A 16440-nucleotide genomic window follows, 5' to 3' on the forward strand; every position below is an offset into this window, starting at 1 on the left:
ACATTTATTTCCGGGTGCATCACTACTATCTCACTCCTCGAAATTGTGTTCCCATCTGCCCACAAACCACTACGAAAAATTCCAACCTGATTCAATAAAGCTTTACTGAATGTTAATGTTGTTGTATTATGCTGGGCACGGGTTGCGTGAAGAAAGTGTTTAATGAAGAGTAAAAACATGCGAAAGGCTTACAGGTTGTATCTAAACAGCAGTACTACGAATAAGAAAGCAGGAAAGGCACCATAATAAAACAAGTAACGAAAATTGTCACACGATGAACACAATCAGCAGAGCACATAATTCCTCACGTACAAAATTTGAAAGAAAGAAAGGACGAATGATGAAACTGGACGAAGTAGAAATTAAAACATGTCCCGGCTTGTAACAGCCTCACGTAAAACATCACTTTTGTTCAAGTCATGCATGGAACGAAAATATTTGTAGATAATTGGACAAGACATGGATTGACACTTGATGTCGCCAGAGCTCGAAGCACCACTGCAATTCTGACAGATCTGAAAGTACATGGAAATGGGGGAAGTGAAAAGCATTACATTTTTGTTAGAACAGTACAAAAAAAAGTTAAATTAACTTTAACGTCTCATTCACATCAGCATAAAAAAAGTTCAAAATAAAAAAAAATAAACCCACGAGGCAAATATGTTGATGCTTTCGCTCCAGACGTCTCGCTTCACTGAGCAACGTGACAGTAGTTGTTTGTCGCTTGTCTTCACTCACACATTCATCACAAATGGCTTGGAGGGAAAGCCCCTTACATGACACGCAATGACGTGATTGGAAGTACTGGGAGATTGTGTTCTACACAATATGATAATGTAAGATAACTTGCAAAGCGAATTTTTTTTCAACGAAACGAAATAAGTTCACCACTGGATTAGGTGTTTTTGAGATAAATCTTCATGCAACAATATTTGAAACGAGGATAATGATACCAGTGCAAAACAACATCTAACATAACAAACCAGTGATACAATATATTCAATTTTAGTCAAACCTTTTTAGAAGCAAAGACATTTGCGGTAGTTGGTCCCTTCGTTTTTTCGTCAACATTTTTGGCCGAAACTGTAAGACGATGTGTTCTCGGCAAATCTATGTACCACTGTTGTACATCAACACCAACCAGTGACATCACACGATCAAGGGCGGGAAGAACCATCTTTGTGACGTAATAAGTTCCATGTAAACGTAATGTTGGCTCACGTAAAAGTTCGTGCGGTTGTCGAACAAGACGAAACAGTGGAGTTCCAGGCACCCCGTGTACAATAACATATGGAACTCTTTCCCCGAGTCGAGGTTCAGATCTTTTATCTTCCGCCAACTTCTTCCTAAAATATATAAATGAAAAATATTTTTCTCGTATAAATTTTAGTGAATAAATATCTCACATTCAATGTTAATTATTCCTAGTTTCCTTGCTATAAACTGTTATGACGTCATGAACTCTGTAATTATGAAATTTGGAAACCAAATCGTTAATTTGATATCCACTGAGACTGGTGAGGTTTGTGAAGCTTACCTTGCCAGGATTAGAGCAGGGACAATAGCACCAGGTCTGTAATATTTCGCTCCTCGATATTCCTTCGCAATCGTGCAATCTTGTAAAGTTGATCGACCTTCTAATATCTTGCTCCACTGTTTTTCAACGAAACTTTTCACCTTGAAAGATTGAAAGTTGTTTATACTTTTCAGCAATCGTTAAAACAGAGCAGTTCAACAACTTGGAATCTACTAACGTTTACAAAAGTGTGCTAAATTACAATTATACAAGAAGTTTGTAAAGTAATACTGAGAGATTATACACAACACATCGATTGATAACCTGAGACACATCTCGGCTTTCAAACAAAATTCGAAGTGATTTCTCAAGAATTTTCGAAACAGCCGGACACCCATCCCTTCGAACAGTTTCAATTCCTTTTGCATCAAATATTGGTTCTGTTTGATCTTCACTCTCGTATGCATAACCAACATAACGTTTCTTGGTTTGCAAAATGCAAGGTTGGTAAACCTGTGGAATATAAAAAACACAAATTGACCAGGGCCCTGGATTTTTTATAACTCAATGTACGAAATCGGCACACATTATTATACATGACAAATAAACTTCCAAAAATAACAAGGTGTGGTGTGATGACCGCAACAACTCAACTATGGTTATAAGCACAAAAGAAACAAATGTAAAGCTACAGACAGGGTGTGTACACGCACTGTTTCGACCTGTAAGATATCATCAGTGCAGCTGTTGAGTGGCACTGTGCTAGCTTTTACACTAGCAGGCACACATCTGCAGGGTACCCTATACTGAGTACCGAGCTTTGCCAAAGTATGTTTTTTTTGCACATATAGAAACAAATGTATTTTTCAGTATAAAAATAATCATAAACTCGCAAAAATGCATAGTTTTCAAGTAGGAATTGAAATCACCTTTTCCAGTTTGAGTTTCATCGGTGCTGGATTATCATAAGTGACGTCATGGACAATCTCACGTCCAACCTCAAACGCTCGTTTTTTGCTTGTACCAGGTTTGAGGGCAACGAACATACTGTCGGTATCCCCATACACAACACGAGCTTCCCATCTATCGTAATTATTGTGCACCAGCTCAATAGCGCGCTCTAGTGTTTCCCGTGCCTTGTGAACAATACTGTCAGCAATCTGTTTGTTTAAAACAAAGCACTGATGAAACCAAATTATCGATATTTTGCAATTTAATTGGTTGATTGAAACGAAATCTTTCCCCGATACGTAGAATAATTGTCAAGTTTTGTATTTCTCACGAATTACCTCCACGCATGGCATTCTTCCCGAAAAACTCGCTGATGTATAACCATACGTGACGTTTGCAATCAACTTCAGACCAAGCTGGCGATGGTCCAGCAACCGCTTGGTGGCGCTATCATCACACTGCTTCATTGAATTTTTCACCATAATTCGGGTGTTGAGAATCTCGTCCAACATTGTGGGTAAAACCCCCCGACGAACAGAGCTTTTAACGTAAGCGACACCGTTTGGGGCAACAGTTAACGCGTCGTTTTGCAGCAGATTTCTTAATACTTTTGGTGGTATATTAAGCGATGAACATCCGAAGGTAAAATTTCCTTGTCTGCAAGAAGGCAGTTTTGGTAAAGATTGTCACATACGCACGTAAAATATATCGTTTAGTTACACGAGTTTTTGCACAATTTTTGAAAAGATTTCTGAAAATCGGTTGTGTGGTAACACGTATTGCGAACACAAAGTTTAAGTATCATCGAATTTATTCAATCCATATAATATTTCACTTCTACAGTTTTGCTAGCAAGTAAACTTACTTTCCGAAGTGTTGCACCCGTCCCAAGCAAGTGGAAAAGCAATAATTATGTGCAATTACCACAGAGGGATAAAGACTTTGAAAGTCAAGAACAATAACAGGTTCCGAATAAAACCGAGATTGGGGTTCCATCACCAGAGGAATACATTCTGGTGCTTTCATACCCGCTCTCTGGGTTTTCGTCGGACTGACTGCTACGTAATTAAGGCTGTGAGCCAAACGTAACATCATACTTTCCACCTAAAGTATATATTTATAATTATTTCAAGGGACAAAAGCTTCTGATAGAAAATAATTACCCTAAACTGTGAACCACGTGTTAGAACTTCGTAAAACTGGATTCCAAATAATCTGGCAAGTTCCGATGTTCGTCCAATCATATCTTGTTGGTTGATCAACTTCAAGTTTCCCAATACTCTGGACATGTAGTAATCAATCACCCTGTGTCGTGCGTTTGTGATTCCTCTTTGCAGATTGCAGACCGTCGAAGGTAAACTAAACCACGTGGTCAGTGCTTTTTCGGAATAGGACGGATAACGTTCGTGGAGAAGGTGGAAGGCGATGCTTTCAAACGAATAATCACAGAGGGCAATCTCGGTTCGCATTAAACGCCACAAGTTGAGGCATATTCGACCGACGATGTGAATTTCCGATGCATTGTCGGCACCAAAAATGTCGGCATCGGCATGATGTCGGTTGTGGGCTTCATCGCCTGGAACACGTGAGAGAGCTCGACATAAATCAACTCCTAAATGCTCAGCTCTGTCCAGCAGATAACCCCAAGAGAGCATTTGCACTTCATAACCAAGCAGTATGTCAGGATCAAGCCGAATTATAAAGGTGACGAAGGCAGTGAATAATTCCATTTCATCGCAAACATACGAAACAGACAAATTCGTCACGCCTGAGCGGAAAAGCGGAGAACATTTTTCCGAAGTTTTTGAATTTGGATGAACGATAAAAGCACCGGTGTGGACATCAACGCCAGAATCCCTTTGAACTGCATAAAATATTGCCATAACCGGATCCATTTCAGGATCTGGTTTCAACTCCAGTCGAGTTTGAATGTGCATCTCCATACTTACAACTGTGAGGTGTTGTCTCTCGTGCAGTGCTTTTGCCTCTCCCAAATCCAACTGTGAAGCTCGGAATCCGTAACTGTTGTTTAATGTCGCTCCCACGATCTCAGAGTTATAAGGCGAAGTTTTCATATTTGGTGTTTGTAAGGATGGGGTTTTCTGTGTTGGTTCCCCTTTAACTTTTTGCAATTGTTTATCATAAAACAACTGTGATTTTCTCATGACACTTGTTCCTGGTGTTACAGATGCATGAGCCTGTCCACTGATAGGCGTATATTGGAGATTTTTCCTTCTGGTTTTATAACCAGGAAAGTGCTGGGGGGTACTTTGAAGTTGACTTGAAATTGAAGTTTCACTTGGCTGGTTTTGGGACAAAAATTTGCCGGATAGCAAAGGTGTTAGTTGTATATCTTCTTTGTCGTCATTTGATGAGCCAATTAAAGTAGCAATAGCACTGGATGATGCTGACTTTGATTTATCATTTTGAGGACTACTGAATGACAACATGGAATCAGACTCTGTTGAAACACGAAGAACCAAACTATCATCATCATCATCTTCTTCAAGTAAAGTTGACTGATCTCCCAATTGATTCTGAGGAATTGAATCTTCCTCAAATGACTTATATTCCTCAATTACCAAACTACTTTCATCATGGCATTTTTCACATGTGTCAAAACTGACTTTTCTTGGTTTTGAATTTGGGTTATGTTCCAACATTGTGGTTTTCAGGTTGGGTGTAGATGGATTTTGAGATGGCTGATTTTCTTTTGCTCTCATACCAGGTAATGTGGTTTCCATCTGTAAAATTTTATCAGATACATAATCTTTTTCAACTTTCTTCTTCTCATGTCTGTTGTTCAACCAGTTCTGCACATCTTTATACGATGGAGGCTGATTAACTGGAGTTACCACCATGATTTCTTCATCAGTTGGAAGAGCTTGCTTTAAAAATGGATATTTGGTCATGTTATATACTACATCCATTGTATCATGGAAGTTAAGGTCCTTTGACAAATGTTGTTGTGCAAGTTTTTTTCCGCTTGACATCAAGCCATCAAACCTTCCTTGGTCGTGTGAGAGAGCTTTTCCAGCTAAAACCAGTCTCCAATGGTTAAGTCCTGTGATGCAACATGGTGAGAAATCCTGCAGTTCAGTTACACCACTTTTCAACTTGGGAATTTTCACATAAGCTGGCAGGGTGGCAAAGAGTCTACAAGTGCAGACACAACAACAATTAAAAACACATATTGCACATTGAACTGAAAATACACATGTAAGCTTAGGCTAACCTAGTAGAAGTAGCCTGCACATCGTTTGCATCACTGTAAAATGGATCAGGGCTTTCCTCAGTGTTGTGACAAAGACTGGAACTAGCAACAACTTCCCTTGTTGGTGGGGCAGGAGTGGCAACAAGTTCTATATCTTGTTTCTTTTCAACCCCAATCCCACGTTGGTGTTCATCTAAATCATTTTGAAACTTCATGATTGTGGACGGAATATTTTGTGTCAACTGCAAACCCTCTTTGCTTTCAGAGCGAGATGTATTTTCCTGTCGTGATGATTGGATCAGGTTATGCAGCACTTTCTGGTCACTTGTAACAGGAGCAAAAACAATATCATTTGCGGGGTCAATTGTTTCTTCTTTCAGAATTTCATGCTTGGCATTATTGTTTAAAGCTGACAAAGCATTTTGAGCATCATTTTCTGAAATCAAATTTTCTATGGCTTGGCCCGGAATTGACAAATATGCAGATCGAGTCATGCAAAACTTTTTAACCATATCCAAATGGTCACTTTTTACAAATGGCATGTGACCCTTACAATTTTCTGCTGTTGACACCATAGCTGTGGAATCCGTCAGGTTTGTTGTTTCCACAAAGGTGTCACTCACGCTTGTGTCAAGTTCAAACATTTTGGATAGTTTGCGTTTTTTTGAAGACTTCTTCATATTTTTACAGTGACCTTTAACAATTGTCTCATATGAGGATGGTTTGCCTCGACCGTGGGTCGTGTTCACATTATTTCCATTCCAAGTTGCATTTCCAACACTTTTCTTTTTTAATGTAAGTTTTAGGGAGTTGGGTTGAACATTGGTATTTTGTACAATATATTCCAGTTCATCGTCTTGTTTGTCATGAGTATTGCTATTATGTTTGTGTCTTTCAATGTTCAAAGTTGGCGAAACTCCTGTAGCAGCAAAGCATGTTTTATATTGATCATTCGCACTTTTTTCACAAACAATCTCAGTAGATTGTTGTGGTGTATCAAGTTCAGCAATAGACACAAAATTTCCCAGTGTCTGCTCTTCAGGTTGTAACAAAACAGGTATATCTTGACCAATCTCAAGCAGATCTTTTTCAACTATCTCCCATTGTCCTGTTTCATGGTTCAAAATAAGCTGTTCCTTCTCTGATACACATGGTGGTACAGCCTTTGTTTCACACTGGTCTTGTGATAATTTGTGCATCCGTGATGCCACCAGAGGCACAGTGGTAAACCTTGAACAATAGCGAGATCCATCGACAGATTTTCCAACATTAGGTTTGTTAATTTTAGATTTATTCAACTTTGAATCAGGTTTTTTCTTTTTAGGAAGTGATCTTTTCTTTGGTTGAGGTGGTTTGAATAAATCTGGTTTTGTTTCTAGTTGTTGTGTCATGCCTGAATCACTTTTACTCACTTGTCCCTCATTCATGCAGATATCCTGTTGTAATACAAACAAATAAACAGCTTGCATACAAAAACAATCTGACAACAGAAACATTCAAATTTAAATTATGTTGAGTACAAAAAATATTAATAATTTATTTTAATTTTACACAAATAACAAAAAACAATGAAAACAAAGCAAACTTGCCTGTGACATTTCAAACTTGTCTGTTTCGAGTTCATCACCAATAGATTTCTTGGTAGATTGGTTCAGGCAAATTGTTGGTGTATTCATGGGGGCTTTTCGTTTTAAATGATTTAATCTTCTGGATGCTGGAAACTTGAAATGGTCTTCACCTGACAAATGTGATGGTTTACTGTCACCAAACTTCACTGCCCTGTAAGGTGTCTTTGCTTTACTTCCACCATCACCAACCAACATTTTTGTTGTTGTTAATTTGCCATACCATGGAATGCCATGCTGCATTTGAACTTGCAACCAGTATTTCTCATCACCATTTTGACAGGTGGGTTTCATCAATATGGAAAATGGTCGTTTGTTAACAGGAACTAAAGGACTTGGTGATTTAACTCTTATGGTTGAGTTGATAGCACACATAGATTCTGCTTCTCCAGAAGTTAGTTGTGTGTTATTTGGTGCAGGCTGACCACATTCCATCTTGATTGGCCAGTTGCTTTCAATGTTTTCTTCAGATTTTGGCAATTTGGTACCAGTTTGATCAAAGGATATATTTTTGGTATCATCTTCCTGTGCGGACGTGTGTGCACCTTTTATAGAGTGAATGTGGTGATGATGGTGAACATGGGTGTGAACAACTTGCAGGGGATTTGCTTGAGGTACTGGAACATGAAGAATTGGAGTGGTGTGCTCACTTATGGGCAAAGGCTTTCCACGCACTGAACTTGGAGGTGTCAGGCCCTGGCAAGGATAAAGAAATGTGTTTTTGCCGGTTGGTGTTAATCCCTTTTTATTTTCCAACACTTCATTCTGATTTATGATATTGAAAGTGGAATAATGATTAGAAACAGGGCTTTCACCAGTTGTGTCCGAAAACACATGTTGACAAACTTCATTCAACACATCTTTCGGTGCTTTGCAGTTCGGGGTAAAAGTTAAAGATTTCTGTTGAATTTCTTTTGAATTATTACACAACTTCTTGATTGGAACTGCAGAATTTTTTAAGCAAAGACTTTGTGTACGGAAGTTGTTGTTATCCAACATTTGCTGTTGCAAGTACACTGCCTGCATTTGCTTATGTAACTGTTCTTGTAGTGATTGTTTGTTGGGTATAGCACGAGTGTTGGAAACTAAGGATGAACCTGACGACTGTGTTGATGAGGAAACCTGAATTGTGGCATATTCATTTGATTCATTTGCATCAACCAATGACATGCATTTGGCATAATCTCCTTTTACTTTTGAGGCATCACCATCCTCAGAAGGTGAATTATGGACATTAATTGTTTGGTAGATATTACTTGACAAAGTGGCAAGAGTTTTACTGGAAACATTGTCACTTTTGCATTCTTCATTTGATATCATTGTGCTTTCTGCATACGAGGGATTGTTTTCTGCAGATTCATCAGGTTGATCATCAATAAGTATATCCATAAAGCTGACAACATCCTTTGTTGTTGCCTTTAAATCCACAGGTTGTTGCAAGCATTCATCTGCACATTTAAACACATTAACTCTGCTGTGTGCAAAATAATAAATATGTACATAGAAATGTTTTATAATTATCAGACACATAAAAAAATATTCAATTTGGTGGCAAAATAGAGATACAATGACATCAATTTAGTGCAGCTTTTTACCCAAATTAGAATAAGACAGCAGCTTTACATAGTAAAAACTCACCTAATGCAGATGTTTCAACACCACATTCAGAAGCAAAATCCTCACTATTTAACAATGCATCGAGATGACTCAGCAAATTTGTGTCATCATCTTCCTGACAGGCCGATAACTTTACATTTCTAATAATATCATCCATACCCTCAATGCTGTTCAAAACTGTTTCAGCATCAATGCCGAGTTCTTCGGTGTCTAGAAGTTAAACGACAGTCATTATTAAACACAAAAACTTACCTAAACCGTTGAGTATCTGTTACTAATTCAGTTTCACTCAAATAAGGATGCTTACACACCATGGGGAAAAAAGGCCAAGGTTGTGCAATGATTTGGGGCAGGTTTTTAGTTGTTACTGGGTTGATAGAGGTAGTACTGAGCCTTTTCTAGTTTTAATCCCTTTTGTATTGTTTAGTAGACACTGATGATGCTTTTATAGCGAACATATTGTCTTTATAAGTAAGAAAGCTGACAGATTTTGACCTGTAATAAATGCTTCAATGCAATCGTTATACTTTTCCAGTTTGCAATGTGTGAACAATTTATATGAAAAAGGTTTAGAGAAAATTTAAAAAATTTGGATTTGTCCTCAACCATAAAGAGACACAAAAAAGCAAAATAAAATGCAACAAACCTGGTTGCATGTTTCCTAAGTTATTCTCTTCAGGCTGAGTATTAGCAGTATTGGCAAACAACATTGGTGACCAAGGTCTAGGAGGTGAAATGCAGAATGGTTTTTGCTTTTGAAGTGGTGACTGTCGTCCAAACATATCAAGAACATTCAGTAATTCTTGGTCACAGCTTTCATCACTCTTAATATCAAACATCCATTCTGGAGTGTCAAGAGATTTCATTCGAGCAGCTACACTCCGTCTCGTAACCTGGACAAGATTATTTTCATAGTTAAGTATGAATTTAATTCAAATAATTTAAAAATGTGTAAAGAATAACTCACCCGTCTTGTTGGCAGATATTTGTCAGCAATTGAAGAAATTTTTGGAGCAGCAACTTTTCTTTCAATTTCTTGAGGTTCTGAAAGACTACAAGAATGAGGAGTTTCTTTTCCCTTGTTCTTATCATCTTCGTACACGATGGTTGATATTTCAGGTATTGTTTTCAACATTGCTGCAGTTTCACTCGCAATAAATGGACTGATCCTTGTGAAAATATTTTCACAACTGCCTTTTTGTTCTGTATCTTGTGAATTACAAGAGGTGTCAGATGGAACATTTGAGCAGTTTGGTAAAGTTTCTCCCTCAGCTGCTGATGATTGATTGACGGGAGTGACCGTGCGACTCGTTACTGGTAACATCCGAGACTTTTTTAAATTCTTTGCTTTTAACTTGAGTATTTTCCTTTTGTTTGACTTCTTCATGACCCGCTTAAGAATTTCTGAAGAGATTTTGGTTCTTGACAAACTTCGACCTAGTAAATGACTGTACTTTTTTGGAACATGTTTTTTAGCAGCAAAAAGTTTTTTCAACTTTCCTTGACTCAAGTTTGTCTGTTTGGCAACCGGAACACCAGGTTTTGAAATTTTATTTCCAGGACTTGGATGCTGAAACAAAGACTGTGACTGAGAAACAGTTTCTGTTGCCTGAATTTTTCCGTCTGTTGGATTTTCTGTTGGTTCACTACATTTTTCTTGGACAGATTTGTTTCCAATTTCGTTTGTTGTTTCTTCTGTCATAAGCAGAGCATCAGAGAACAAATTGCGCTCTGATGTTCGTTTGGTCTGAATTCTTTCAACAGATTCCAGGGAGATTAGGCCTTTTGGATCACTTTCCACATTTAATTTTTCTTCAGAAACAACAGGTAAAGATAGAGATGGAAGTAACTCATGTTTTTGGTTAAATTGAGTTACAACATTAGCTTTTGTTCTTTTGCCCTTTGGAATTTTTGTTTTTGGAGGACTTGGAAACTGAGGTGGTTGAACACAAGGTGTATTCAGCCTTTTGTCAAATATCGGTCCATTGCAATCTGAAGGTTTTCGGGGTGAATATAGTTCATACAGTTGCAGCAGATTTTCCGACAGTGTTACTTGCTTTTGTAATGGAATTTTCCAAAGTTTGACACCCATATTGTGTACGCCTTTAAACCTAGTAATACAAAAAACATTATAAAAATTATGCTTAAAATAAAACCAAATAATAAGTCTTTATTAAACTGGGATAACGAATTAACACATTTAAATAATTTACACCTGTTTGTGATTATCCACTTTATTATCACCCGATCCCTGCTTCTTCTTTTGCTTCTCTTTCCTGTTTTTCTGTTCGACCTGTTTTTGCCAACATTCCTTTTCTGTTTGGATTTTTGCTGACTTGTGAATTGAGCAAAGTCATCCCAATCATGTTCAAACTCCGTTTCAAAGAAACTTTGATTCACATAACTAAGGCAAATATAAAATAAATGAAAAGAAACCAAACACAATAAAAAGTAATTTTTAAAACATAGCACATAAAATATTATTACTGTTTAAGCATGGCATTCATTACTAGTATTTCGTGGGCAAGAAACACATAAAAAAACTTTTATATACATGAATTTTGCAGGAGTCTTTTGAGTCAGGTTTATAAATTATACGTTATTTGCAACATGAAAGGGTGTTTTAATTTTAATGTTCAAAAAAACCTAAACAATCCTGTGTTTGGTTTAAATTTCAAAAATACAACAAAAAAGCAAATGTATACCTTGATGTTTGGCGTGATCGTCTTGGTCGCAAAGTGGATGAAATAGAGCTTGCTTTGCTTTCTTCCTCCACTTCTGCTGGTTTATCCCAGGATGTGATAACCTCACCAGGGTTAGAAGAAATAGTGACTGAAGCACCCACTACATTTGATATTTGTTTTGCTTGTTTCACCAACACATTGTCACAATCCTGTTTTGTAGAATGGTCTTGCCCTCTGGTTGCAATCTCTGATGGATTAGATTGAGACAAATCTACCACAGTTTTAGCATCATTTTGTTTGTTGCTATTAGCAACAACTCCATCAAATAATCCACTTTGCCCACTAGATTCAGTTGTATCTGACGAACTGATATCATTTATCAATGCTTGAAAAGTTGAAAACATGTTGCTGTTTTCATCACGTTTCATTGAATCAGTTGTGTTGGGGTTTTTGGCATCCAAAGATGATAAATTTTGTTGGCGAAGTTTGCGACAGATTGTTCTGGTGATGGTCGACTGTTTATCTTTATTCAAAATTGGATCCATGTTTGGTATGATTTCTGTGTCACACTCCTTTACATGATTTGGAAGAACATCTGTTGACCCCTTAGTCTTTGTACTATTTTTTTCATCAACAGATTTTTCATGAACAGAAGATACGTTCTTGGCATTATTTTTGTGTGTGGGACATAACCCAGTTTCATCAACATTCCTCGCTTCACCTGCACATGTATTCTTTATCATGTTTGTGTGTTTTTTTCCACACAATGCATTTAAAATGATTTGTTACCGATTATAAAAAGAAATAACAAATCAAGCATTATTTTATTTCAAACAAAAAGTATATGGTCGTCATACCTAGTGTGTCAAATATTTCATCATTCACTCCATCTAACTGGGGAATATCTTCAATATTTGTTTCATTTGCCTCAATTAAGTTCTCAATACCACACTCCCAAGCTTGTGACATAATATAGCTTTCATTGACATCATGCTCATACCTAAAAACAAATTTTCTTGAACTTATTAAACCAAGCTAACTTAAACCCCTGTGTGCAAAAACAGTCAGACAGATTTTCAAAATAGTAAATTTGAAACAAAAAAGAATAATTGGTTCAACTTACAGTGATTTTTTAAGATTGAGGTTTTTCTCCTCATCATTGAAATCAAACTGAGTTTCATCATCAGATAGGATGACTTGGCTTTCAGATGGAACATGGCAGTCTTGAGAAATTGGCCTAAACATATATGTAAACTAAATGACACTCAAGATATTGAATTATACATTCATGCTTGACAAATTTTTTTAACAAACCTCTCTGAATACAAAACCAATTTTGAAACAACATTTAACTGAGATTAACCTATTTGGCAGGTTCCCAAATTTTTGATAAACAATGCAATTACATACCATGATAAACTGCATTTACATGACCACTGTCACAACATGTTTTTGTGACAAATGCACTAGTGTAGAGATCTTACCTTCCAACCGTATCCATGTCTTGCAGTACATCTACCAGTGAGCAGTCCAAATCCTGACTTGATTTGTCACTTTTTGCTTGAGATGCTACAACTTGGGATATGACTTCATTTTCTACGATGGGCAGTGATAATTTTGTTTCTGCCTCTGTTTCATTTCCATCAATATCAAAGATGTGATTTGTCACAGAACTTTCAAATGATTGACAAACACTACTTAACAAGACATCCGTGGAAGGATCAGATGGATTGTGTTGTATGGAATGTTGTGCAGAAAGGCTCAAATCTCGAGCATAATATATGGAAACTGCTTCACTAATTTCCTGTAGCAACAAAGTATTCACAAATATCAACATTAATTTAGAAAACTGTTGTTTAAGATTACTTTTAAATAATAATTTGAGTGATTCAAAGGATTAATTTGGATAGACCATATTGGTAAACATTTACTGTGCGCTATTGCAACTTAACAAATATATAACAACCAACAAACAATAAATGTCAGTAAAAATAACAAATATTTGTGCGCATTTAAGTTTCAACCAACTTTTACTAAATTACAAAATTTACACTTGTTCAGAATTAACAGATATAATTTTTTTTTTGCTTTCAACAGGACTTTTTTGACAAAGAAATTTTTCTCGACATTAGGAGATTGACTGACTAACAAAGAAAAATAAACACACCTTTAGATACTGAGCTTCTTTCTTCCATACAGTGTTGGTGGGGCGTGGACCTTGAGTTACCAAAAGATCAATGTTAGAACTTTCTCCTCTATTAACCCTTCTCGCTTTTTCATCTGCCCATATCGATTCTATACCTGGATTTTTTCCAACATTCTCCAGAATTTCATTTCTGTAAAAATTAGTTTAGTTGTGCAATTTTTTAAGCCTTAACTTACGTATTAGCCTAAACATCATAAAAACCTGATCACAGGTACACAAAAAAAACTCTAAGAAAGTAAATAAATACCTGTTCACTATATCAGATGCAATAATATCAACCTCTAAATCACAAGTGCTTAATCTATCTGTGTCCTTCGATGTTAGAAAGGCATCTGAAGGAATGTTGGTCTCTGACCAGGTTGTGTGAAATGGACAATGCTTTCCATGTGAAATGTGTAAATGTGAAATTAATGTTTGACAAACATGATGACATTCAGCATTTGAATTTTGTGTTTCATTGTCATTATATGAAGCACCACACTGCTGATCATGTAAAACATCTGAGTCGTTTAGGTTTTTTGTTCTCAGTTTGTTCCAGTTAAAATGGTTTAGCTGCGACAGACTGCAAACTCCTGAAAAAGTACATCATATTAGTATGTGATGTGCAAGTTCACTATATAAAAACAATTCACTGGGAAATATGAGATTTTATTGAGATTTCGTCAAGGTTACTATGCTTTTTATATAAGTTGTCCAAGCTTTTGTCAGGTTCATAACTACTTTAAACACACATGCTGTTTTCCCAAAACTACCAAAGATAATTAATTTTTAATACCATCAGTTGATTTTTCAGCATCATGACTAGCAGCCTGGGGTTGTCCACCTAATCCCCTTTGTAAAGGCAAGTTTAGTACAGTGTTTGGTTTCTCTGTAAAATATAATGGTTTTGCCAAAGATTCAAATACTTGTGCTGCATATTATTCCTATATTTTACATAGTATATTCTGAAAACCTTTTACACAGTGTTTTGTAGAATCAAGTAGAATGATATCATTAATTTATACCTAATGGTTTTCGAAACCAACAACACTTTGTGTGAAGCAAGTTCATTCCATAGAGATTATAATCAAGAAAAAACTGAAGAATGAATGGAACATGTGCTTCATGAGGTTGATAACTTTGGTTCATAATAGCACCCGCTTGAAGCAGTTCAGAAGACCTGCATCAACAACACAAGGTTGAATTGAGTTGTCAGCGTAAGATTAAAATATTTAAGCTTATTCACCATTTCAAACCTAGCAATAAGCAAATTTCTCATCACGTAGCATAAAAACTGTAACAATACATTATAAGTCGTATTTACCTTTTTACATCACTTTGGTTGTAAAAATAAATTTTCATAAAAATTTCCTCATTTTCGTGGAATCCATAGAATGGTCTACAAACAAAAGTTGTGTCATTCAAACTCACAACAATATATGTTTAACATTTTTTTAGGGTTACAAAGTTACAAACTTCAGAAATTGTGCATTTTCAAAATAGATAACATGGCACATTGTGTTGGGGAAGTATCAAACATTTTGCTTTGAATATACTTTTTTATTTAAAAAAAATTTTCAGCATTTATTTATTTGTACAATATTTTGTGAGACCTTAGTAATCGGGACCCTTAACATATGAAACCCTGCTATCCAACACAAAACTTTTAGAAAAAGGTTTCTTTCTCATTTATGAAATAAATGTTTCAGATACAAATTCATGCCCTTAAGCATTTGAGGAAATTCATACTTTAAGTACTTTCACTAAATCTAAAATTGTTTAATATACAAACCTTCCACGAAGCAGCAGTATTTTAAAAACATGCTGCTGTGATGATTTATTGTAACCACTTGCTGTGTTTAAAGCTTGGTCGAGGCTGACAGCAAGTTGTTGCAAATATTGCTTAACATTGGGGTTGGAAAAATCTTCCACTGGTCCATGGTAGGGAAGCAGCAGGTAAGGAAATACTCCATGGACATACAGACATACACTTTGTCCTAGAGTGTAAGATATAATCTGATGAAAAGCTCATACTTATTCAGAATAAAATAGCTTCAGCTCTTAAGGCTACTTTATGTACAATTGTTTTTTTAATCTTTTACTTTGTTTGGTGTCATGTGCTTTTAAATTTTGCATGGTCAAAAACAATTACCTGCAGGCGTTGACCCAAAGACACGAATTACAGGGACACGCTTGATAGCTGATTTTCTGAAACTTGAATAGCCAACATCAAGCCCTTCAACTGGCTTTGATGAAAATGAATCAACTGAAACAATCCTCACAGAAAAAATGTCTTCCATTTTACACATCTATTAAATCCCAAGCCCGCACATATTTTCCCCAAACAAACAGTATCAACAATTTACAAATGCTGCAAACCAAACACCAGGATCCCAGTGACGGCGACGTTCCGCATGAGCGAGTTCTTGTGAGATTCCTTCACTTTACCGCGGCAATGATTTTAACCAATCAATCACTTTAATTCGGTTATGTAATACTTATATAGTGTACGCAATACTCTGTTTCAATTCAAAAAATATTTAAATGGCACAACACAATAGTATACTATATTTTTACAACGATTGTTCACTGTATTTTTCAACCTTGTCTTTTTACACAAAAAGAAAAAACGTATCGGTTAAAAAATC

The 16440-nt window shown here is 36.3% G+C and overlaps 1 protein-coding gene across 1 annotated transcript; it reads right to left on the reverse strand.

Annotated features, from left to right (window-relative positions):
* Window positions 1–126: 126 nt before the first annotated feature.
* On the reverse strand, window positions 127–16192 carry LOC145893854 (DNA polymerase zeta catalytic subunit-like). The gene is made up of 26 exons (XM_082982220.1): window positions 15945–16192; window positions 15585–15789; window positions 15117–15191; window positions 14818–14972; window positions 14589–14681; window positions 14061–14385; window positions 13775–13943; window positions 13092–13411; window positions 12731–12844; window positions 12465–12607; window positions 11629–12328; window positions 11139–11327; window positions 9891–11034; window positions 9570–9816; window positions 8945–9133; window positions 7271–8754; window positions 5703–7117; window positions 3631–5623; window positions 3333–3571; window positions 2806–3124; window positions 2446–2676; window positions 1841–2029; window positions 1538–1677; window positions 1016–1346; window positions 652–819; window positions 127–515 (listed from the first exon to the last, which is right to left on the reverse strand). Exons 1-26 carry the CDS (start codon window positions 16099–16101, stop codon window positions 363–365), a joined length of 10887 nt encoding a protein of 3628 aa, XP_082838346.1. The 5' UTR covers window positions 16102–16192; the 3' UTR covers window positions 127–362.
* Between the last annotated feature and the right edge of the window lie 248 nt (window positions 16193–16440).

Source organism: Ascidia mentula, chromosome 3 (assembly GCF_947561715.1).
Source record: "Ascidia mentula chromosome 3, kaAscMent1.1, whole genome shotgun sequence".
NCBI classification, from domain to species: domain Eukaryota; kingdom Metazoa; phylum Chordata; class Ascidiacea; order Phlebobranchia; family Ascidiidae; genus Ascidia; species Ascidia mentula.